Here is a 26,556-nt window from a genome sequence, read left to right on the forward strand (position 1 = left end):
TTGAGAGCTAGGAGAGGTGCATGCTGCGCTCTCCTCCCCACCCTCAGCTGGACAACAGAAGAGCGGTGAGCAGCACGGGGGGGGGGGGGGGGAGGATATCTGGCACTGAGGGTCTTGTCTGGCACTGGGGCTTATGTCTGGCACTGGGGGACATGTCTTGCACTGGGGTCTTGTCTGGCACTATGGGTCTTGTCTGGCACTGGGGCTCATGTCTGGCACTGGGGGTCATGTCTGGCACTGGGGGACATGTCTGGCACTTGGGGTCATGTCTGGCACTGTGGGGTCATGTCTGGCACTGGGGGTCATGTCTGGCACTGGGGGTAATGTCTGGCACTGGGGGTAATGTCTGGCACTGGGGGTCTTGTCTGGCACTGGGGGTCATGTCTGGCACTGGGGGACATGTCTGGCATTGGCAGCATATCTGGCACTGTGGGGACAAGTGTATCTGGCATTAGGGGCATATCTGGCACTGTGTGGGGCATATATGTATCTGGAACTGTGGAGACATTTATGTATCTGGCACTGTGGGGGCATTTATGTATCTGGCACTGTGGGGGCCTTTATGTATCTGGCACTGTGGGAGCATTTATGTATCTGGAACTGTGGAGGCATATCTGCACTGTGGGGGCATTTATGTATCTGGCACTGTGGGGCATATCTGCACTGTGGGGGGCATTTATGTATCTGGCACTGTGGGGCATTTATGTATCTGGCACTGTGGGGGCATTTATATGTCTGGCACTGTGGGTGCATTTATGTATCTGGCACTGTGGGGGCATATCTGCACTGTGGGGGCATTTATGTATCTGGCACTGCTGGGGGGCCTGTCATGTATAGCTGGCACTGCTGGGGGGCATGTAACGTATAGCTGGTACTGTTGGGGGCATGTAACGTGTAGCTGGCACTGCAGGGGGGCATGTCATGTGTAGCTGGCACTGCTGGGGGGCATGTCACGTGTAGCTGGCACTTCTGGGGGGCATGTCACGTGTAGCTGGCACTGCTGCGGGGCATGTCACGTGTAGCTGGCACTGCTGCGGGGCATGTCACGTGTAGCTGGCACTGCTGGGGGGCATATCATGTCTATCTGGCACTGCACATTATATGTATCTGGCACTATACTGGAGACATTATGTGTATCTGACACTATACTGGAGACATTGTGTGTAAGGAACACTACTGTGTGTAAGGCTGCTAATTGTGTGCGTAGAGGGTGTGTGAAAATATATTTATAGTTTGATGATATGAAGTTACGAGGCCACGTCCACTTTCCCAGGAGGCCACGCCCAATTTTCCAGGAGAGCGCATTTTCCTTCGATGCGCGCATGGGGGGGGGGGGGGCGCTTTTAAATTTTCTCACTCAGGGTGCTAGTAGGCCTGGAGCCAGCCCTGACTGCAGGGTTCTGGGCAGGGACCACTATAGTTTAATATATTTAATAATGATCTAGGAGAAGGACTAGAAAGCACAGTGTCAATTTTTGCCGACGATACTAAAATATGTAGGCTAATCAAGTCAGATGTGGATGGGGAGTCTCTACAGAGCGATTTATTTAAACTGGAAGTTTGGGCAACGAAATGGTGTATGAGGTTTAATGTGGAAAAATGTAAAGTTATGCACTTTGGACTAAAAATAAACATGCAACCTACCAATTAAATGTGGAAAATATAGGGGAAACTGTATTAGAAAAGGATTTGGGGATGTTCATTGATAGTAGATTTAATAGCAACACACAATGTCAAAGTGCAGCAACAAAGGCAAATAAGGTTTTAGCATGCATTAAAAGGGGAATTGAGACAAGGGATGAGAGCATATTCCTGCCACTGTACAAATCGTTGGTACGGCCGCATCTTGAGTATTGTGTACAGTTCTGGGCACCAAACTATAAAAGAGACATATTAGAACTTGGAAAGGTTCAGAGGCGAGCTACCAAATTGATAAAGGGGTTAGAGACACTGGACTATGAGGAGAGACTTTCCTGGTTAGATATGTTTACACTAAAAATGAGACGACTAAGAGGAGATATGATTAATATTTACAAATATATAAAGGGGCAATATGCGGAGCTATCATGTGATTTGTTTGTTAAGAGTCCTCTACAAAAAATGCATGGACACCCGCTAAGGCTTAAGGAGAGGAAGTTTCGTACTCAGCGCAGGAAGGGATTCTTCACTGTAAGGGCAATACGAATATGGAATACACAGCCAGAGAAGGTTGTAATGGCGGACTCAATAAATGCATTTAAAAATATATACGAGGATATAGCCTTTAACCTGAATAGAATAGGGAATACAATATAATTCAGGTTGAACTCGATGGACTACTATCTCACCTTCTATGTTACTATGTTACTCAACCAAGCATGTAGACAGAGGACTGACTGCTGTTGCAGCTGCCTCTTTCCCCATCCAGCACATGGCATTGTGTGCTAGGCTGGGAAGAGAGGCTGCTGCAGCAGCAGTCAATCATCTCTCTCCCTGCCCAAAGTGCGGCTCTCTGCAACAGGGAAGGGGGTGGAATGGCCATGGGACTTGGGCCCCATCAGGCCCCTCAAACAGGCCTGGGTAAAGAGTACCCACCCACCTCCTCCTCCTCTCGGCGCCACTGATCATCATCAAACTCTCATGCACGTTTTCCTTTTTTCTTGGCATAGACCCAGGTATCACCAGCGGCTCTATATTCTGGACACGGCTATTGCAATTTAAAGTTGTATAGTTTATCTCAATTGTTAGCTCATCTACAGGATGATAACACTAGTTGTCATATTTCTCATTATTCAATTTCACTGTTTCAGAAACAGTTTCATTATTTTCCCCAATATGTTCTTCAGCTTAATTACAAGTAGAATCATAACATCACTCTATGCTGCATTTCCCTTTATCCCAGTAATCTGCACATTTCCCAAGAATCACTAATCAGTACTGAAACTGATTGCATCTGCCAGAGCATCTACAGTGGCTTTCAAAAGTATTCAACCCCCTAAAAAGTCAACAGATTTGCCTGTTTTACTTATGGTGCTTGTGCAGATTGTTCCAGGCAGTATTTTTTTTTTTTATTGTGAACTAGGGGTGTGGTACAGAAATAGACACAAAAAAGATGCTCAGTAATTAGGTCTACACCATAAGGCCAGCAGTCAAAAGGTCGACATGGTCAAAAGATCAAAAGTCAAAAGGTAAACATAAAAAAAATGTTTTTGGGTGTTATTTTTTGTTTTTATAATTATTTTACCCAAAATTTTTGAAATGCGTCCCCTCAAAGGCTTGCTTAGCTCGCAACGCTTTGGGTTCCGTGGCTTGCTCCACTTGCCACAAGGTTAATAAAGGTAATAGTTTATGACATGGATAGTAAATACAGCAAAAGTTGTAAAAACATGAAAAAAACACACAAAAAACATGTCGACCATATGTGTGTTGACATTTTTCTGTCGACCTTTTGACCCTGTCTACCTTTTTCATGTTGACCTTTTGTCCCTGTCAACCTTTTGACCTATCGACCTTTTGACTGTTGACCCTATGTTGATGACCTTTTGACTGTCGACTTTTTAACTGTCTATCAACCACCTCCCGTTTTTCTAGTTGACTTTTAAATACAATATTCACACTCATAATTCATATTTGTCTGCAGATTTGAAAAAAATACATAAATACAAACTCAAGAACACTGCTGTGGGAGCTCATATTTTACACATATTAAATATATTCCCTAATAATTGGCTTTCATTTAGTTTCTACATGTGAATAATTAAAAAGAAAGGCAGCTTTTATGGGTAACAGCTCCCTAAGTCTAATAAAAATTAGTCATACTGTGATTCATAAGGAAAGCTGTGAAAATAAGGAAAAAAATATCATTCTGAGAAAAGGCAACAAAACAATATCCAGATGGTTGGATATCTCCATGTGCACGCTTAGATCAATTTGAGGAAATGGAAGATGCATTATACTCCCCATTACCTGCCTGAACAAGGCCATCCCTCCAAATTCAATGTCAGAGCAAGAAGGATACTTGTGAGCAAAGCCACAGAGGCCAACTAACCCCTTGAAGGAGCTGCAGTGTTCAGTGGTTGGTACCAGAGTGAATGTGCACGAGTCATCCATTTGAAGAGCTGTGCATACATATGGCCTGTATGAGGGGTGGCTATAAAGAAGCCATTATTCAAGAAAGAGCACCTGTAAGCACATCTGGAGCTTAGCAGAATATAAGAGAGTGATCCAGCTAAAAAGTGTGGGTAAGATGAGACAAAGTTTTAACTTTTTGGCCCCCATTCAAAATGCTATGTGATGCGCAAACCTAACATTGCACATTCTTCATCAATCAATCAGAAATGTGGCAAATGGGGGTTTGCAGCATCATTTATTGGGGATAGTTTTTCTTAGTAGGAACTCAGCATCTTGTTAAAATTGAAGAACTATGCTGTAGCAAAGTACACAGATACTACAAGTCATCCTGTTTCAGTATACTAGGAAAATTAAAGCTTGGGAAAAATTCTCCTTTCAGCAGGACAATTACACAAAGCACAAGGCCAAAGCAACACTGGTGGATGAACAACAATGGGTTATGTTCTACAATACCTTTCACTGAATTTTAACCACCTTACAGCTCACAATGGTGGTCATTCTGAGTTGTTCGCTCGCTAGCTGTTTTTAGCAGCCGTGCAAACGCTATGCCGCCTCCCACTGGGAGTGTATTTTAGCTTAGCAGAAGTGCGAACGAAAGGATCGCAGAGTGGCGGCAAAGTTTTTTTGTGCAGTTTTAGAGTAGCTCAATACCTACTCAGCGCTTGCGATGACTTCAGACTGTTCAGTTCCTGTTTTGACATCACAAACAGGTCCTGCGTTTGCCCAGCCATGCCTGCGTTTTTCCTGGCATGCCTCCGTTTTTTCGAACACTCCCTGAAAACGGTCAGTTGACACCCAGAAACGCCCACTGCATGGCAATCACTCTGTGACCAGCAGTTCGACTGAAAAGCTTCGCTAGACCCTGTGTGAAACTACATCGTTCGTTGTAATAGTACGATGCATGTGCTCATTGCGCCGTATGCGCAGAAGTGCCGTTTTTTTGCCTCATCGCTGCACAGCGAATGAATGCAGCTAGCAAACAACTTGGAATGAACACCCATGTTGTTTTTATCCACTTTAGGCCAAAGTCTGCAGTGAGCTGGCTGGTTTACTAAGCGACAGAGCAGCTGCACAAACATGAAGCAGTTTATAGCACAGCAGTGAGAGAAATGAACGGTGGTGCAAGATGGAATTGTCCTTGGGCCCTTCCCACCTACCCTTATGTTGGATATTAAAAAATGACATGCACATTTTAACAAACCAAGCCCTCCAGTGACAGGGACTGCAGCTTTTGTGGTTCAAGTGGTTGGTTTGTTTGGGCCACTACAAAACAAGCTACCAGTTGGCTTAAGGCTACAGCGCTACAGTGGCTAGCTGGCATGTCAGTGCCATCCTCACTCTCGTCAGTTTGCATCATCCTCCTCTCACAATATTAATTCATCCCAGCTGGAATACACCATTACAGAAGTCTCTGTACTTTGACATAATTGCCGGGAAAGGTCGTCCTCGTGGAATTTCCAATTTATTTTAATGAACAAAATCTTTTCCACATTTTCAGGAAGTAGCCTCCTATGCCAATCACTAACACTGTGCTGAAAACTCTCCGAGTACACACTGGAGGGTGGGCAGCTTAAGTAATTCAAAGCCAGTTTGCACAAGGGCCTCCAAATTGCTTTTTTTGCCTACCAGTACTTGAAGGGACTCTGTGACATGGCTATTTTTACGGTCTCATGAACATAATCCTCCACTAATCTTTGAATGGTGACCGTATCAGATGGAGTTACAGTAGAGGTGTCACAAATGCTGGGCAATTCATTTAGACCTGACCAGGTGTCAAAATGCTGTGTTGACCTATCTGCACCACCACTAGTACTTTTGGGAAAGGTAAGGATTTTCCTGGCTGCTGCCGCAGAACCTGAAAGAGACTTTGTAGTGTCATGTGTCCTTGAGCTGCTAACTTGCTCACCAGGAGCTCTTTGCATCTCTTAAGATCTGGGTTAGTTGGAAAGAAAGACAAAGCATACGGCTTAAACCTACGATCAAGTACTGTTGCTAAAATGTAGTGATCCAATTCAAATATATTGGCAATCCTTGGATCCTGGCGAAGCGAAACTTGATCTACAAGTCCGGCATACTTTGGGGATTCGCCTTGTTTTATCTCCTCCCTCTATTTCTCCAGCTGATTTTCCAAAAGCCTAATTAGGGGAATCACCTGGCTCAAGCTAGCAGTGTCAGCACTCACTTCACAGGTGGCTTCTTCAAAGGGTTTGAGCACCTTGCACAAGACAGAAAGTACTCTCCACTGCGCTGAGCTAAGGTAGATTCCCCCTCCTCTCCCAAAGTCATGGCTTGTTGAATAGCTATGGATAGTTTTTTGCTGTTCCTCCATCTGCTGAAGCATATAAAGGGTGGAGTTCCTCCTTGTTACCACCTCTTGCTTCAGTTGATGACAGGGCAAATTAAACTGTTCTTGCAGGTGCTTCAATCTCCTGCATGCTGTTGCCGAATGCCAAAATGTCCTTTAATCTTTCAGGCCACACACAGCATCTCCTGCATGCCCCTCTGGCTTGTGTATGCTCAGATACCATTATTCGGATTCTGCAATCCTCAACATCTGAACTGCTCATCTCTACTTTTAGGAGGTTGAATAATTTGGAAAGCTAGTGTATATGACAAATAGCAGTAGAGGATCTGTATGACAATTAAAATGTATTTAATAATTTTTTTAATGCGATTAGGGAGGTGCTGAAGCCATGTACCTTATGAATAAAGTGAAACAGGAATTGGGATTGCTTTTCCGGTTAAAATTTTAGCCCTTCAATGTATTTGTATGCAATTTCACTAAAGATAACATGTCAGGTGTTTGGGATTTGTTCCCAGACATGACCACAGTGGACCAGTAGTAGATGCTGAATAGTGTAAGCTAGGTGGTCTGAGGTAGCTTCTGTGCATGGACTGAAGATTGGAAGGTCACATGGAGGAGTCTGTGGAATACGGACTCATGCTGCTAAGTATTGGGGTTGTTGGCAAATACCCAAGGTAGAGGCGCAGAGTCTAAAACCGCCAGTGGTCTACAACAGATTGCCTGAGCAGGGCTTTTATCCCACTTCTCTTACGCCGATTGGAGGTTTGGATCAGGTGGAAACTGCAATGACAGAGATTTGAGAATTTTGTCTCATTAGCCGATTGGTAATTGGAGCCAAGGGACTACTGCTTAGATTCAAATTGGAGGAATAGCAGTTAGGTGATCAAAGTGTCATGGCGGTGACCAGTATCTAGAATGGCGGAATCTCCGTGGTGTATACGCTGGGCAACATGTGTGCAGTTATGACAGTAATACAGCACAATACTGCACACAGGAGAGCTTGCATAACCTCTGCAAACAAGCACACAAATAGTTGCCTGCTAGTCTGTGATCACTGCTGCAATCTGTAGTCTACACAGGTGCACAATCAGCCTGGGGAAAGTGTTGCAGCAGTAACACAGTTTACACTGAAGGCAACTTGGATGCTAAAGTCTGTACGGAGCTTAAAGCAGGGCTGAGAGAAACCCTGAAAACCCTGTAGGACAAGAGGTAAGACACAAGGAAATCACTTAGTATGCAAAGGAAATAAGTCAGGATCGTGAGACAATGCTTAAATGTAACTATTAGGTATTGGTAAGAGGTTCTATCAGAAAATCACTGACTTAGCAAATGCTGCATTGATGATGTGATTATTTTATGATCTCTGTGATTGATTTCTTATTAAATAAATGTTCATTCTATTGAATACATTGGACAGCCTGTTTTTTCTTTCTCTCTTTTCTGTCACTCAACAGGTGCATTGCAGCCTCGGATCCCCATTGCGATCATCGGTCATGATTCACGATGGTTACAGGCAGACTGGGGCACGAAGGGTACGCCAGGAGGAATACTGTGGTAGTAGCCCATGTTTGGGAGTGAAACTAGTCTCCAGAGGGAGTGTAGCCAACTTCCACATTACAAAAAAAGGGTTTGTAGGCGCTGAGCAGAGTCGTGTAAATATAACACTGATATTGGCCGCCACCTGGTAAGGAGATAGCCTGCCTCATAAAAAATGAACAACTAAAACAAACCACCAGGTCGGCGCACAATAGCAATGATGTTGATAAAAAGCAATTTATTAACATAAAAACAATGACAGACTTACTAAAAGACCACAACAATTCACAAAGCATATAACTGAGGTATTATAAGCCTCTATAGATGCATACATATAATGTATTAATATGTGAAAGGGACGCTGAAATATAGGAGAGAGCCACTCCCTGTTGGATAGAATTAGTCTCTCAAAATAATTCCATATCTCACAGTTCAAATGGGAATAAATCCTCCAAATGATGTAATTAACGTCTATGACCATATAAAAGTGTCCAAATTTAGATAGCTGTTTCCATGGAGCAAATAGGAATAATAAAACCAACCGGTTGTTGTTACTCACTGAGACGTTGTAATCCCTTACTGCACGGGATAAGTAGTTGAAAGTCACTTGTTATCACCCTGTGCATGGGTGAGACATCCGTCAGCGGTACGTTCAGGTAAGAACCGTTCCCTTCAGTGCGGCACAGTGTGGATGCGCCGGACCGCCGTGCAGATCTGCAGAGGCACCCACTGTGGGGAATCCCATGTACCCCTGTGGCCAGTCTAACCCTGGCATAGGCACTGGCCAGCCTGCATAAGCTGAAGCTCATTTGGGCTGGCAGTAGGATACGGACACCGGGGACCAGGAAGTCTGCATCCAATGAGCAGACTCTGGATCTGTCATGCCTTAAAAACAGAGGCGACATGCCCCCATTTTGAAGAACAGTGCTGGGTGCTGCCCCCACTCCACCCCCCCAAATGCTGCAGCATGTCCAACATGCTACGGCTAACAGGGGTCTGCGACGACATTGCAAGACTCGTTCTGCACCTGTGCAGACCCCCAAATATAGTACTTGTACTCAAACTATCATGTTTGCATACAAATAGACCTATAATACACAGCACTGTACATTACAGGGATTATGATAAAAATAATTAACATTCAGTGACATGTAACAGCGGGTAAAGATGACCTTGCCCATATGAGCTTAAAATCTAAGAGATGTGGGGGTGGGAAACAGTTGGTGCATAAGGCTATGGAATAACAACTGTAGCTGCTGAAGGGGAAATTGTGTGTGGCTATTGAAAGGCAGCAAACTTATTAGCCACAAATACTGAAACATCATTGGCAACTGCCATGTTTAAGTGACTACTGGGCATTTGGTGCTGTTTGAATAAGAAAAGAGAATTATACAGTAGGTGGCGACTCAAATCACTTACATGGTCTATATGTTTCTTGATATGATGTTGGGCTAATTTGAATGAGGTTATAGGTGCCTGTGAATGGGTGTGATACACGATCCCGGTGGTTGGGATGCCGGCAGTCACATGACCTACACCTGCATCCTGACCTTTAGATCGCCAACAGGGGATGGGTTTAATTAGTTTACCCCTCCCCTGTCCCCTATCCTAACCCATCTTGGGTGACAGCTAGGGCTAAGATATTGGGGTGGTGGCTAGAGCTAAGACACGGGGGTGGCAGCTATGGCTAACCCCCACTCTATTGCCTAACTCTAGCCCCCACCATCCTCGGGCTTTAATCCTAACCGTCACCCCAAAACATAACTTTGGGATGTCAGTGTTACAGTGCTGGGTTTCCAAGTAGTGTCCAGATTCCAGCATCAGTCACATGACCGCCGGCATACTGACCCCTCGGATGCTGACCACATCCCCTGTGAACAAAAAATTTGGTGGCTTCAGTGGTGTACTACAATACGGATGTAGTGTCTGTGCTTTGTTCTGTCAGTACTGATAAAAACAGAATCACAGTATGTGAAATGCCAAACTTGGACTTGTTAAGTGCCCTAACTGCAGTGTGTTAGTTATTTTAACAACTACAAACTATGAAATATTTTTAATTTCCAATTTGCCTACAAAGTACCACTAAATATGTAATGTAAATTTTTACTTTCAGATTCCAAGAAAGAATAGCTAATCTTAAATTGTCCTCTCACTTTATTTTGGAGAAAAAAATAGCCTGAAAAGCTGTCTGAATCATTTCTTGGCATTATGTCAAACAATACAATCCCTGTGCACCTTACTAATTAATATCATTCCCCACACCTATAGCTGGTGATGCAATATAACAGGGGTGGCCAACCAGTCAGTGGAAAAGAGACCAAAAAATATCTGTAGTCAAGTCAAAGAGCCGGTATAACTATCACAAGGCCATGCCCCATTTTTGTGTGCCTACCTTCGTTATGACATTTGTGTCACCCCCCCCCTTTTTTAGTCACACTGGGGGTGAGAAACACTAAAACAATCAAGATCCACATGAGATACCCTGAAACAAGCCAGCCTCCCCCTTCACACTGCACCTTTCAGCATCTCACCTCTCTGTCTTTCAGCCTGCCCCCTTTCACTTTGTGTCTCTCAGCATCCCATCTCTGTATCTCTCTCAGCCCGCCCCCTTTACTCTGTGCCTTTAAGCCTCCCCCATTACTCTGTGCCTCTCAGCCTCCCATCATTCATTTTGTGTCTCTCAGCCTGCCCCCTTCACTCTGTGCCTCACAGCCTCCCCACCTTCACTCTGTGTATCTTAGCCTCCCATCCTTCATTCTGTGTCTCCCAGCCTGGCCCCCCTTCACTTTGTGCCTCACAGCCTCCTATCCTTCATTCTATGTCTCTCAGCCTGCCTCTCTCCTGGTCTCTTTTGAAGTTTGGACTGCTGCCTAGATTGGTTGTATGTATATATATATATATATATATATATATATAGAGAGAGAGAGAGAGATACTGTATATATAGAGCAATAGCTTTGCTGCTTTGGGGGCTTATTTTGGGTTTTCGAGTACTGTATTAATCCATAATTTACATTGTGCGTGTCTGCTGTTTTTCTCTTTGTTATCCTTTAAGTTTTATGTTATTGTTACTTTTATTTTACAGTTTGACTTTTTATTTTAACAAATCACGCAATTTAACATGGGGGGGGGGGTGTAAAAATTATGAGAATCAGAAAGTGAGAGATTTTGGTCAAATTCTCCAGGTTTTTTTTTAAAGTGGCAATCATTTTCATGGCAAAACCAGGCAGATTTTGCCATGTAAATGACTGCCACTTTAAAAAAAAATTGAGAATTTGACCAAAATCTCTCCCTTTCTGTTTCTCACACACTATTACATTTCCCCCGGGGAGATTTATATTGCTAATGATTTTTCTTTTCTCCTGGGGAAGCCTCTTTTTTCCCCTTACTGCTGTTTTAGCATCATTACCTTGCAAGTTCCTTTTTTTGTGTGTTTTATTCTTTGAACTTTCTTACTTAGTCACAATTACCTTTTTTTTGTCATTACAGTATATGGAATATTGTTTTCTGTATGTCTCAACCTGAAAATTGTTGTTTTTTTTGGTAATTTATAAAAAGTTGATATGTTATTTTCCATTATTTCCATATACTTGGACATAGAGCACTCCTCAAATTTGGGTCTATTCATTACCTCCTTTTTCATATGCATTTATTTTTACTCAAATGGAGCACCGCCAAACATAACTTCCTGTAACTTCCTGTAATGTGGTAATGATTTTATGATTTTTTATGTCAAATCTCTACTTTACATTTCGTGTGGTTAAAGAACCTGGGTATATAATTTTTGTGATTGCCAATTGTCTCTTTTTGTGACTAAAAATAGGATAGAATTTAAATTTGTATTGCAGTTGAAGGCAGCTAACGTTCCTTCTTATTCAAATAACAATGACAATTCTTAAAAAATAATGGAATACTATTTACTTTGTTAGTGGTAATAATAATTCTTTAAAATTACTTGCTTTTTGCATTTTATTTTGTATATTTCAAATACAAATATTGGGAGTATTTGTACATGATGAGAAGGGTGCTATTTCAACTTCTTTGCCAAGATGCAGATTGCCTAGGAACATTTATGTTCATATTAACCATTTTCTGCTACAGGAAGTATGCAGTGTACAGGAAATAACATAACTTCCCTCCACAATCTCAACTTTAAACCAACTCAAAATCTTTATGAATGAGCTCTTTAAAGTTACATACTGTACTGTATATAGCTACTAGATAATGCGCTTTTTTATATACTGTCCAGCATGTTAGGTTTAGCTGTCTTCCCCCAAATTCGTATCATCACAGGACAGTTGTCAGCTCTAATACTTATGTTGTTACTGATGTTCCCTTACAGAACAGTGATGCACAAATATCACCTTTTCTATGCTAGAGATTTTTCTTTTTAACTTTTATTTTGCCTGCAGACTTTAAAATTCATTGTAAACAGCTATTGAGATAACAAGAAGATGAAATGAAGTTGCTAAAACTAAAAGCCTTTAATGTGTCTCTTTATGAATTAATCAAATAGTGGAACAAAAAGTCTCTTGTCTGGCGATTAGTGACTTCACTGCAAGATTCAAAGAAGGAATTGTTCTTTATTTTGCCGCTATGAGATTACTTAACTGTAGTATGACAATTTCCTGCTCATGAACTAATGTAAACTTCTCCTCTACAATTACTCAAAAATAACAATAGTGTTGACAACACTGCGCTGTGGCATCAGTGGTGAGACCATGACTTTCCCTTAACCCCTGGACTGCTTCTTATAAACCTCTATCTACCTGATCCTCCTTTGGCATAACATTTCCAGCTCCATGTTATATATAAATTAATGAAATGTTGATATTGTTTTAACTATACTGAATAATATTCCGCTCCCTACTCTTACAGTGACGATAACTGTAATCTCTTATCACCACTATTCATGGAAATAAGAAATCAAAATACACGTGCTGAGGTGTTAGAAGTGAAGTGATCACATTAGTGGTCACTTCATTTCTGTCTTGTGCCTCCACAACACTACTGCACATGTACAGTCCACTGCCCACGCAGGTGTGGTGGTGATTGCGCTAGCTCCAAGGTACATTCCAGTGATACTTCATTTTTGTGGGTATTTGCTGCATATATTGAATGGTAACTAGGCTCCAAAGTGTGTATTAATCTGGAATTGAAAGTTGTATTACAATAAAACATATAAAAATTGTTTAGTCTATTTCCAGTTTCAGAGAAATAAAAGAGCAGGTGTAGGTGGTATTGCAGTAATTTACCCAAAAGGTGACTGCTGCATGGCTCTCATACAATGCTTGTTATCTGGGAGGAGGAATGTGCTATTATTATTATTATTATTATTATTATTACACATACTGTATGTGCGTGACCATAGTGCTCTGCTATGTGTATTGATATCATTAGCTGATAACATGCTCCCCCCAACCCTGAACCTCAACTACAAGAACTGGGAGTGGCATGGAGATAAGTAATAACTCTTTCAGCTAATACATACTCATCTGATAATACATACTCATCTGATAATACATACTTCTTTTTCCAAACGGAAACTGTCATCCGTTATTTTAGTCCTGAGTACAGGAATGTGTTTTTGTACAGTACAAAAAAACCCCAAACACATTTTAATGTAAACTTCTTGACTAGTGACATGTAGGTCAATATTGAAAGAAACATACAGTAAGATAATTTCCTGGGATAAAAATTCCCATAAATAAATCTGCAAATGGGTTGTACACAACCCAACGAGATTAACTGCCATACACAGGACTTCCCTGATGCTGCCTAATCAACTGCCTAATTCCATTTTTAGATTTTGGGAAATGTCAAATCATGTTTTTCATATACGCACAGCATACATCAGCTGACTTACGTTCACACTAGTGATCCTGTTTTGTATAGCCCACATTTTAGTTACATTTTTGGTGACTGGGAGCCACTGGAGCTTTACTCTTTGACACGTGGTAGCTGCTGAAAATTGTACAGATATTTTTAAAGTTGGGAATGGTTTGTCCCTAGTTTAAATCTAAAGGACAGTGCAACAATAAAGATGTCCAGCGTCTGTAGGCTACATGCAAAAGCATCCAGTATTTACCCTGCATGCAAAAAAAAATATTTTCACCTTTTATTACAGCTTGGATGGACCAGGTTCAGCGTTACTTCTTTTATTTGCCTTGCTCCCAATTTAGAATCAACCAACTATGAACAATGACAAACTGGTAGCATGGTCATTTCCATGACCATGGTTAATAAACTAGCAATGAGTTTACTGGCATTCACTAAAATAAAGCAGGCTGATCAGTAATGGGTTGTAATGAATGAAATGTGAATATGAATATATTCAGCAAACATATTAATATAAAAAAATGTCTAGCTCAGTACAGTCACACGCACGGAAACAATGCATGAAGTTGATGATAACACACAAAAAGACCAGCTGCCCTATGACTAATTTTAGAGAACAGTTAGCGCATATGAGGCAGCGAAGAGTGACACAGAATGCTGTAGTCAGAGCTGTACACAGAATGGGTCAGAGCTGTACACAGTGTCGATATCAGGCATAGTGGAATTATTTTTTGCTACAGCGCATGCATCTAAATCACACCATGCACGCGTCTAGATTGTGTCCATACAGAGGGCCTACTTCTTATTAGGGAAATGTAAAAAAAAACAAGCAAGTAACTGTGCACCTGGACAAACCATGTTGCAATGCAACTCAAGCAATACATTTCTTATTTTGCATGTAGGGTAAATACTGGCTGTTTTTGCATATAGCCCACAAATACTGGGCAGCTTTATTTTTACTCTGCAATTTAGATTTAAGTTTGGAAACGCCCCTCCCAAATCTAACTCTCTCTGCACATGTTACATCTGCCCCACCTGCAGTGTATCATGGCTTGCCCAGTTGCACAGTTACTTGCTCCTTCTTACATTACTCCCAAAGCAGAATCAGGCCCAGAGTTGCATTTGTAATTTCAGGCGCACGCAGGGAGAAGAGTATAGAAAATGTAGTGGGCATTCCTGGGCGGTGACAGGGAGGTGTCTTACAGTCACAGGCGGGCAACCACCAGTAGATGCAGCTGTGTGGGCTACTGCATCCACCTCTTAATCAGGCCATGTATGTAATAGATGGCCTCACAGTATGGGCTACTACAGTACAGATGCCTTACCTCAGGTTTATAGTTTATTTCAAGAAGCCAAAGAGATGGCACTATGCTCATCAAATAGCAGAATATTGGAGGCGAGAACCTGTGGAAACATAAATAGAGTTTAATGCAACTTTAACGGAATAAACAGGAGGGATAAAAGTACTAGATATGCTTCACATGCCATCACTACTTCTCTTTTCATGTAAAGGGACTCTATCCTGACATAAAATACCTTTGCGTAATTGGGCCTAACACAGGGTTTAAATTGCAATGTTATTGAATTGGTTATGTTTCAATGTCATTCCTTTTTCCCTCTCCAATACTCTGGACATTGGTGTCGACATATAAATAATTTATAATAGTTATATGTTATCTCTTCGTGCAGGCTCTGAAGACACTTGAGGTGTTATGTCTTCAAACACTTTGCTTGCTTACGTTCTGCATAAAAACTGAATACAAAAAGACAGAAGGATGCGTAGATGTGTTGCCCATAGCAACCAATCAGATTCTAACTATCATGCATCTAGCAAATTCTATAAACTGACAGCTAAAATATAAAAGGTTGCTATAGAAACTTCTTCACATGTCCTATTTAGAAGTTTTGATACCTTGTTTCCTTAGTTGCTACTTCAGCCTAATTTAAGGCCTTGGAGAGTGATAAATTGCGTGATGATGAAGTACCAACCAATAAGCTCTTAACTGTCATTTTTCAAACACATTCTGTAACATGGCAGTTAGGAGCTGATTGGCTTGTACTTTATCACTGTGCAATTTATCACTGTCCAAGCCTTGATAAATCTAGGCCTTGTGAGATAATTAAAATAGTGATCAGTGTGTTATAAGTGATGTACTCATCCATTTGTTTCGGCAGATATCACTTATGGATTATGTTGACCTTCCAAGGGCATTTAATAACATTGGGGGTCATTCAGATCTGACCGCTGAGCTGCTAATTTTGCTGTCCTGCATTCAAATAGTCGCCGCCTCCAAGGGGAGTGTATATTTGCCGTGCAAGAGTGCGATCCTATATGTACGCCGAGCAGCTAAAATCCACTTTGTGCAGTCTCTGCGCAGCCCGGGACTTATTTCTACAGTGCGATCACATCAGGCTGATCGGGGCCAGAGCTAATGTCAGATACACTCCCTGAAAAAGCTTGGGCACACCTGTGTTTTTCCAGACACTCCCAGTAAAACAGTCAGCTACCACTCACTGATGGCTTCCTCCTGTCAATCACCTTGTGAATGCCCATGTAAATCGATGTTTCGCACCATCCCTTCACTGACCAGCGATGCCCTTTGTTGCTGTCCGACGCGCATGCGCATTGCGGTTCATATGCATGTGCAGTTAGTACCTGATCGCACGCTGTGCGAAAAAGTATTAGGGACCTGACAGACGAGGTCACCGTGAAGTAGGCGGGCAAGCTCATATACTGGCCAATATATGCCAAGAACCTCTAATTTTACGGATATTATCATTTTAACGGTGTATGGTGCACCTGCACCCTTTTTCCTATATTGCGGTGCATACGCATGCACAGTTAGTACCTGATCGCCTGCTGTGCGAAAACGCACAGCAGCGATCAGATCTGAATGACCCCATTGTACTCGTAAGTAAAACAAAAATAATGTAATTCATAGTAACCAATGATTTTTTTTCATTAATCTAACTTACACTAAACCAGAGGTTCTCAAACGCGGTCCTCAAGGCCCCCCAACGGTCCAGGTTTTAAGTTTATCCATGCTTGACCACAGGTGACTTAATTAGCACCTCAGTCATTTTGGTTTAACCATCTGTACTGAGCCATGGATATACCAAGAACCTGGATGGCTGGGGTGCCTTGAGGACCGGGTTAAGAACTTCTGCACTAAACCGAAGCTTATACTTAAATGCTTTACATACTGTAGGTTACAGTAGCCTACATTTATCCAGAGACATAACTACTGTGGCTACTCACTTCACCAAGGTGTCTTACACAACAAATATCATTTGTGGGATGTACTAAACTCTTAAATGTTGTCAAACATCACAAAACTGCCATTTTCAGAGGTTTTCTGCAATCCATATATGTATTAAAGTGCTGCGGACCTCAGGCACTGCAGTTCCCATGCAATGCTCTGGGGCTGATATGCAACAAGCTCTGGAAAGTAAAACTATAGATGGGGTTGCCTATAGGCATCTTTTATACACTACTATATGTAGACAAAAGTGATTGGACACTGACAGCAAATAGATCAACAAGATTGTATATACATCAGTACTTTGTACCTCCACCATGTGCAGTGATTACCATAGACACCCTTCTTGGCAAACTGTCCAAAAGTTCCTGGACAATAGCAGGCAGTATGTTTTGCCATTCTGCCTTAAGGTACAGTTATTGACTACAATACCAAAGAAGGTCAAGTCAGACTAGATTGCACCCGTAGCTCCAATTCATCCCAGAGGTTCTCAGTGGGGTTAAGATCTGGACTCTGAGCTGGCCAGTCAATCTGGGTTACTGAATGTTCTGTATACCAGTCCAATGTCACCATGTAAACATGACATTGTGCATCCTACGATAATCCCCTCTTCTTCTGGAAAGCCATTTTGTTAGCAAATGATCTAATCTGTGCCCCTCTACCTGTTTTATACCTTCATGAACACCTCTCTGCTGCAGGTGCACACCATTTCAATTGTGCTGGGGAGGGGGCTGGGGTCCAATCACGTTTATCTACATGAATCTATTTCCATCTGACCTCCTCCACCCCACACCTTGTGTAATAAGACATCCGGGTCTTAGAAACATAGAATTTGACGGAAGATTAGAACCACTTGGCCCATCTAGTCTGCCCCTTTTTTTTTTTTTTACCATATTTTTTATCAAACTTTGCTTGATCCTAATTTATTTGTAAGGATATCCTTGTCTATCTCATCCATGTTTAAATTGCTCTACTGTCTTAGCTTCTACCACCTCTGATGGGAGGTTAGTCCACTTGTCCACTACCCTTTCTGTTAAGTAATTTTTCCTCACATTTCCCCTGAACTTCCTCCCACTCCAGTCTTGGTGCATGTCCTCGTGTCTTATTGCTTCTCTTCATTTGGAGAATGTTTCCCTCCTGGACTTTGTTAAAACCCTTGATATATTTGAAAGTTTCTATCATGTCCCCCCTTTCCCTTCTCTGCTTCTGTTAGGGGTGCCACAAGGGTGGTACTAGGTGGCGCTTTGCTCTTGCCCAGCAGTTCTTTATCCTCCTGCAGCCAAAGACTTCACCTAGAGCAGCCGCCTTTCCCGGGAGGATTATGTCCGCCCAGTACTCAGATGCCCCCAGGTTTTTAGAATAGAAAAGGCTGCTGTGGGAGGCTGGACAAGGCAAGTATGGAACTGGAGTCAGACTGGGACACAGAAGGAAGGACCAGACACACAGGACAAACAATAACTTCAGCACACTACTGTATGCGACTGGCATGGGATTACTGCAGCAGATGGTACTCACTAGCAGCACAGTACTGGAGATGGGAAACCAAGCACTGGGTACTGAACTGTAATGGCCGAGGTGATAGCGGTGCAGTCCCTGGTAGCGTCTAAATATAGTACAGGCAGACAGAAATACAGGACCAGATAGCACACAATACAGCAACTCACAAATGGACTTGCTGGACCGGACTGCAGAGCAGCGCTGGCACAGATAGACAGAAATACAGGACCAGACCGCAGAGCAGTGCCGCCTACAGACATACAAACAGGCAGGGCTGGAATACTGAAGTGACCGCTAATAGCAACACCAACAGTACATGTATAACATGCTGGAATATATGCTAGGAGTGACACAGAAAGACATACTGCGGGACCAGACTGACAAGACACAGGTAATAACACAGGGTACAAACTAAAGCTCTACTTGAACAAATACAGACTGGAGTACACTGGATTGTGCACAGAATCAGGTACATAAATAGATGCTACAGACTGGAGTACACTGGATTGTGCACAGAATCAGGTACATAAACAGAAGCTACAGACTGGAGTACACTGGATTGTGCACAGAATTAGGTACATAAACAAAAGCTCTTAACAGAGACAGTGTAGACTGGAACACCCAAGATCAGGCACTTGCAAGGAAACAGCAGGCTCAGAGTATGACAGGATTACATGAACTGTTCAGGGTTCATCAGGATAGACTGAGTAGATCAGGTTTGTACAGAATCAGGATAAGGACTAAGTATAACCAGCAGCCAGGTCCTAGGCTGGCTGGGTAATAAAAGACACAATATCCGATTAGGACAGCTAAAAAGGACAAGCCCCCTTAATGAGGAGAGTCACTGCAGGTGAGCAGCCTGACACACAAGGCCTAGTGCTAATGGCCTAATTATGCAGCAGCTGGACTGCACACAGACGACATAGTACTCAGGCTGCAATTACACAGACCCACCAGAGGTGGCTTGTAACAGGTCCAAACTATACATATTGAGATTTCTTAGTCTTTCTGGGTATATTTTGTGATGGAGGCCATGCACCATTTTATTTGCCCTTCTTTGTACAGTCTCTAATATATTAATATCCTTTTGAAGATATGGCCTGCAGAACTGAACACAGTATTCTAGATGAGACCGTACCAATGACCTGTATATATAGTGGCATTAATACTTCTTTCTGCTGCTGATTCCTCTCCCAATGCAGCCAAGCATCTGACTAGCCTTCCTCATTGCTTTGTTACATTGCTTACCTGCCTTTAAGTCACCTGAAATAGTGACTCCTAGATCCCTTTCCTCCTCAGTAGTTTCCAGTATAGTGCCATTAATACTATATTTAGCCTTTGGATTTTTGAGGCCCAAGTGCATGATTTAGCATTTTTTGGCATTAACTGTAATTGCCACACTCTTGACCATTCCTCTAGTCTACTTAGATCCTCAATCATTTATTTTACCCCACCTGGTGTGTCTACCCTGTTGCATACCTTTGTGTCATCTGCAAAAAGGTATAATTTCCCTTTAATGCCATTTGCAATGTCACCAATAAAGATATTAAAAAGCAGTGGTCCAAGAACAGATTCCTGGAGTACTCCACTGGAAACATTTCCATCCTGTGGATGCACTCCATTAACCACAACTCTGTTTTCTATCCTGCAACCAAGATCTTATCCATTCAATAATCCTAGTAACCAATCCCAAGCTTTCAAGTTTATTTAGCTGTCTGCGATGTGGAACAGTGTCAAAGCCTTACTGAAGTCTAGATAAGCTATATCTACGGGTCCACCTTTATCCATCACTTTAGTCACACAATCTGAAAAGTCAATAAGATTTGTTTGACATGATTTCCCCCCCAGTGAATCCATGCTGTTTGGGATACTGTAAATTGCTGATTTATTTCTTTTAAGACTGTTTCCATCAATTTCCCTACTACTGATGTAAGACTCACTGGTCTTTAGTTATTTGCCTCTTCCTTGCTTCCACTTTTGTGCAGTGGGACTATGTTCACTCTTTTCCATCCCTCTGGAATTACTCCTGTAGCTAATGACTGGTTGAATAATTCTGTCTACTAGCACCTCTTTAAGTTCTTTTAGTATCCTTGGATTTATCCCATCTGGCCCCATAGATTTGTCCACTTATAGCTTTGAGAGTTCTGTTAGGACCTTCTCCCCTGTAAATGTACTTGTTTCCTTTTCCTGACTGTCCCTGCACCTTAACTGTGGCCCCTTCCCCTCTCTTTCAATAGTGAATACTGAGCAAAAATAATTATTAATATGATCTGCTATTACATTGTCTTCCTCAACAAGACTCCCGGTCTCTGTCTTTAGTTTTAATATTCCACCTTTTGTTTTTCTCTTTTCACTTATATACCTAAAAAAGTTTTGCCTCCTTTACCACTGACTTGTCCATCTTCTCCTCAGCTTGTGCCTTTGCAGATCTGATTACCTTCTTAGTCTAGTTCTGTCTAACAAGATATATCTATTTGTCTTCATCATTTTGTGTCTGCTTATATTTCCTAAAAGCCATGGCCCTCATTCCGAGTTGATCGGTCGCAAGGCGAATTTAGCAGAGTTACACACGCTAAGCCGCCGCCTACTGGGAGTGAATCTTAGCTTCTTAAAATTGCGACCGATGTATTCGCAATATTGCGATTACTAACTACTTAGCAGTTTCAGAGTAGCTCCAGACTTACTCTGCATGTGCGATCAGTTCAGTGCTTGTCGTTCCTGGTTGACGTCACAAACACACCCAGCGTTCGCCCAGGCACTCCCACCGTTTCCCCGGCCACTCCTGCGTTTTTTCCGGAAACGGTAGCGTTTTCAGCCACACGCCCCTGAAACGCCGTGTTTCCGCCCAGTAACACCCATTTCCTGTCAATCACATTACGATCGCCGGAGCGAAGAAAAAGCCGTGAGTAAAAATACTTTCTTCATAGTAAAGTTACTTGGCGCAGTCGCAGTGCGAACATTGCGCATGCATACTAAGCGGATTTTCACTGCGATGCGATGAAAAAGAACGAGCGAACAACTCGGAATGAGGGCCCATGTTTTTTGCTTTAACAATACTGGCTGCTTCTTTTGTAAACCACAATCGCTTCCTTTTCCATGTGTTTTTCCTAACACTTTTGATACAAAGGTCTGTTGCCTTTAATATTGCACTTTTTAATGTTTCCCACCTCTCCTGCACTGCTTCCAAGTTCCTCCACTCTGCCAAAGAATCACTTACACATTTTCCCATCCCTACAAAATCAGCCTTCCTAAAATCCAACACCTTTGTTTTGTATGGGCTGAGTCAGTCTCTGTCTTTATGTTGAACCATACTGCTTGATGATAACTGGATCCCAGGTTTTCACCCACTGTTACGTCTGATATTTTGTCTCCGTTTGTAAGTATTAGGTTTAATATTGCGTCTTTCCGAGTGGGCTCCCCCACCAATTGGTGGAGGGATGCTTCCTGAAGGAAATTTAAAATGTCCCTACTTCTAGTGGTACTAGCAACAGACACCTCCCAGTTTACATCTGGAAGATTAAAGTCTCCCATGATTATTACCCCTCCTTTCAATGCCATTTTAGTTATGTCCTGCAATCGGTTCTTGTCCAGTTCCTCTTTCTGACCTGGTGGCCTGTATATCATGCCAATATGAATAATCAACTTCTCTCCTGTTTCTATGGTCACCCAATGGGCCTCAGTGTTTTCTTCAATACTTTGTATTAAGGTAGTATTTATGCTTTTTTTAACATACATTACTACCCCTGCTCCGATTTTTCCCATTCTGTCCTTCCTAAATAAAGTATATCCCGGTATAGCTATGTCCCAGTCATGATTTCCATTGCACCATGACTCTGCAATTGACACAATATCTAGATCATCCCTTGTCATTGCAATTAGTTCTGAGATTTTATTTCCTAAGCTCCTAGCATTTGCGCACATAGCTTTTAGAGTTTTGTTTGTGCCTTTTCTGTTCCTAGCTATGTTCTTCTCTCTGCCTATGTTTATTTGGTTTTGATCTGAATGATCTTCTGTTGCTGTGGATATGCTTCCTATTCCCTTTAGCTGCAGAAACAATACCTTTGTGTTGGGGTAGCAGATTGCTTTATTCCTATTTTTTTCACTGCCTCTCTCTGTTAGTTTAAATAGTTCTTGATGAAGCATCCAAACTGTTCAGTTAGTATTCTCGTTCCCCTTGAATATTGGTGCAGGCCGTCACTTTTGTATAAGCTCCTATCTTGCCAGATGGTGTGACTATGGCCTATAAATCCAAATCTCTCCTCATTGCACCATGCCCTTAGCCAAACATTGAAGTTTCTGATGCAATGAATTCTGTCTTCCCCTCTGTGTACTGGCAATACTTCTGAAAAAGTTACAGTGGTTGCCACCTGCTTCAGAGCTGTCCCTAACTTCCTAAATCCATCTTTTATGGCCATGAGTCCAGCATTTGCCAGGTCATTTGTCCCTAGGTGGACAATGACATCTACCTCCTCATCTTTTCTTGCTGCCTTGATAATTCTTAAACTGGGATGTCGTATTAAACTGGGATGTTGTCTCATTGCAGGAGAAAGCTCTTATTGGAACAGATGTCCCTTGTATAAGTATTCATGCATACAGTGTTAATAAACGCCAGTATGCATGCAATAGGGGATGGGATGTATCGCATGGAATATGTGACAAATGATACATCCTGCCCAGTGGCTCTCAACTGGCTTACAGTTGCAGAACAAAGGTCCAGTTTCAGTGATGGGAACTAAAAATTAGACCTTGGCCTATAGTCTGTGAGTAATGTACTTCCTTCACTGCTTTTTGCTTATATTTCCAACAGGCCACTGGAGTGACAACCCCCACTGCTTATATATGTGGTATAAAAATACTCCAGACAATGGAGATCTCAGCAAGGAATATTAAAAATGTAAAGATGCACCACTAGAGATGCCAAGAGGGAGCTCAAGCCTGTCAAAGAGTGCACCAAAGTTTTGTGGCAACATAGCATCTATGGAGGAAATCCCAAATTCCTACTGTGGTTTGAAAGTTATAAAAAGCAAAAGTCTGTATGGTTACTGTGGGTCAAGACAGATTCTGCACCCAAATGCAATGTTTGTAAATGATATATGAGAGATATGTTCTTAAGAATTTCCAACCGACCATTCCTACTACTTTACTTTGATATTATAAAGGATTTGTAATATTCAATTTCCTTTTTCAAATTTATAACAAATTATGTATATTCACAGTTTATGAACACCTTGTTTTAGGTGAACGCATTAGCTCTTTTGACTTACAATATAATTTCTATGCTGATGATACTCAAATCTACCTTTCCTCCCTTGACCTCTCACCTTCTCTCCTTACTCGTGTATCCAACTGTCTCTCTGCTATCTCTTCTTGGATGTCCCAGCGCTTTCTTAAACTTTTTTATAGTGGGTGTATACCACACAGGTTGGATACAATAATAAGTAGATAAATTATAAGTACCAAGATAGTGATAACATTCGAGAAAATAATATTTTCTAATCCATATCTGTATTTGGTGGTGCACCCTGAGTCAGTATGAGACTATACAAACACAAGGGGATAGAAAGAAGACTCTTTTGTGGGTGCACTCTTAGTAATCTAGAAAACTTGTTAGAAAAGATGAGTAATAAAGAGGATATAAAATGAATTCAATTTTATTGGTTTCGTGATAAAATATGTCAGTAGTTTAGAGTTGTTTTTACAAAAATGCAAAGATAATAACTATAATTGGTACCAATAAACACTCTTCCTTCTTGTGCTTTTAGGCCGCTTGCTTAACCTATCTTCTTTTCAATACTCCCTTTGACGGCACCAAATTCCTCAGTTTCTGCCACCCTGATACTTATTTAAGTGCTGTTTACTGACGCAACTATGTTTATATACCCTGTACTTGTGCTATACTGTCTTCATGTTTGGCTTATTTGTTTACTCTGTAATTGGGTGCTGTGAATCCCATGTGGACCATATAAATAAAGGATGATAATAATAATAATAATAATAATAATAATAATAATAATATTTTCTGATTCTGAATATAAAATATTTATAATTGCCTATATTGTCAAGATATCATTAGTATTTAAGAACTGAGGTTATTAGAATGTGTGAAGGATTTTTTTTTATCTCTGTCTGAATGTTAATCAAATAGTCTTATTATATTGCTGTATTTCTTATTAAAGTGTAAGGCACTGTAGAGTATTTTACTGGCATGTTATACCATAATAACAGAGATGTGCACAGATCCCTGTGTTTTGATTCTGGTTATAATTCATTATCATGTTAAGAAAAAAATCACCCTCACGTGTTTTGGCTCGGATTTGGTTTTGAATTGGTAAAAAATAAAGCAATAACAATTGATTTAAAATACCTTAAATATCATAAATTTTGCAATCTAAAACCTGAAATTTGGATTTAAAATCCCAATTCCAAACCGTGGGTTTTGGTTCAGTTCAGATCTGCAAAATTCAGGTAGAACCACATATTTCTAGATAAAAATAATAATAACAATTATCGTCATCAAATTTTAGGCCTATTTCTCACAGTATTTTTGTCCTTAAAACTACAGAATTAAGTATTACTCCTAAACAGGGGTGTCTTAAGAGAGGATGGGGCCGTGTCCACACTCTGGGAGGCCCCCCTCCCCTCCACGGTGCCGTAGACTCCGGCAATATGCCGGAGTCTACTGCGCATGCGCAGGTCTCTCAAAACATGGCGCCTGCCATGTTTTGGAGACAAAAGTAAAACTGCACATGCACAGCGGCCATTTCTTTATGTTTTTTTTGGGCTGTGACGGCTGCCACTCCAGTGCCCGGCGATGGACTTCGGAGAGGTGAGTATGAAAATATGGGTGCAATATGTGTGGTGGGGCGTGTGGTGGGGCTTCCCCTGGACCCTGCACCGCAGACATTGCACCCATGATAGAAACGCCAGTGCCCCTAAACAACAAAGCTATGAGCAGGAGAGCAACAGCGTTTTTAGCACCATCCCTAAAATTTCCTATAAGGACTTTGATATAGAGGTATTTAACCTAAAATTTCGGAGCTTTTCTCTGTTAGCTAATACTATCTTCTGATTGTCCTTCCAAACATGACTCCATTTAGCCAATAGGCTATGCTTTCACAAAATTTTTCACTGGGGAAAAGCCAGCAGCCTACACTTGCACATGTGCTACATGTAAGTTGGGTCTGAACTTTCCCCGTAAAGTGATATCACTTTACTTTTCACTCTTTGCCATAAGTCATACCCGGGCAAGAGAATTTTGCTAGACAATTATGTGAATGTAACAATGAGTGTGGTGGAATGGCTATATTGTAGCCAAATGAACAATGTAATTTAGTGCAATACCTGTGAATAAAACATTGGTTAAAATCAAACAAAAAAGATGCTGATGTTTACAGCCCTTTTGTGTAAATTGCTGGGATCTCCAAGTGATGTTGAATAATTGCGGGGGTTCCGTGATTAGCCGTGTAGGCCGGTCCGTGTGTTGATTGTCCCGAGCACCTAACTCTCCCTATACTACCAACCTTGTTATAGGTGACGTCCGTCTTCCTCCGGCTGGTTCCCCCGCTCCGACTTGTCCTCTTCTCCGGCCGCCGCTCACTTGCGCTGTGCGGCGCTCAGCGAGTCACCACAGTCCCGGTCTGTCAGGCGGCTTGTTATAGGTGACGTCCGTCTCCCTCCGGCTGGTTCTCCCGCTCCGACTTGACCTCTTCTCCGGCCGCCGCTTATTTGCGCTGTGCGGCGCTCAGCGAGTCACCACAGTCCCGGTCTGTCAGGCGGCTGTAGCAACGGCTTCCAGATGGTCAGCTATATGCTGACGAGGAGAAGCAAATAAAGTAAAATGCTTGGTTCTTTGTTAGTTTCCCAGTCTTTCCTCCGACGCGTTTCAGGTGCACTGCCCTTAATCATGGATGGCCCAGGTTTAGCCCATTTGATAATTTATACTAAAAAAACTTTATTAGCAACAACTTTCCTGAACATTCTTCCAGGAAGTTAAACTTAAAAAAGGCGGCAT

The 26,556-nt window shown here is 41.9% G+C and overlaps 1 protein-coding gene across 1 annotated transcript in view; it reads right to left on the minus strand.

Moving 5' to 3' along the window:
- Positions 1 to 26,556, minus strand: part of TMEM26 (transmembrane protein 26) — a 193,560-nt gene that overhangs the window by 48,888 nt on the left and 118,116 nt on the right. Inside the window, exon 2 of the mRNA XM_063961807.1 lies at positions 15,114 to 15,192. Coding sequence (XP_063817877.1) covers positions 15,114 to 15,192 — 79 coding nt within the window. The remainder of the gene's footprint in view (positions 1 to 15,113; positions 15,193 to 26,556) is intronic.

This window comes from Pseudophryne corroboree, chromosome 3 (genome assembly GCF_028390025.1).
Source record: "Pseudophryne corroboree isolate aPseCor3 chromosome 3, aPseCor3.hap2, whole genome shotgun sequence".
Lineage (NCBI taxonomy): Eukaryota > Metazoa > Chordata > Amphibia > Anura > Myobatrachidae > Pseudophryne > Pseudophryne corroboree.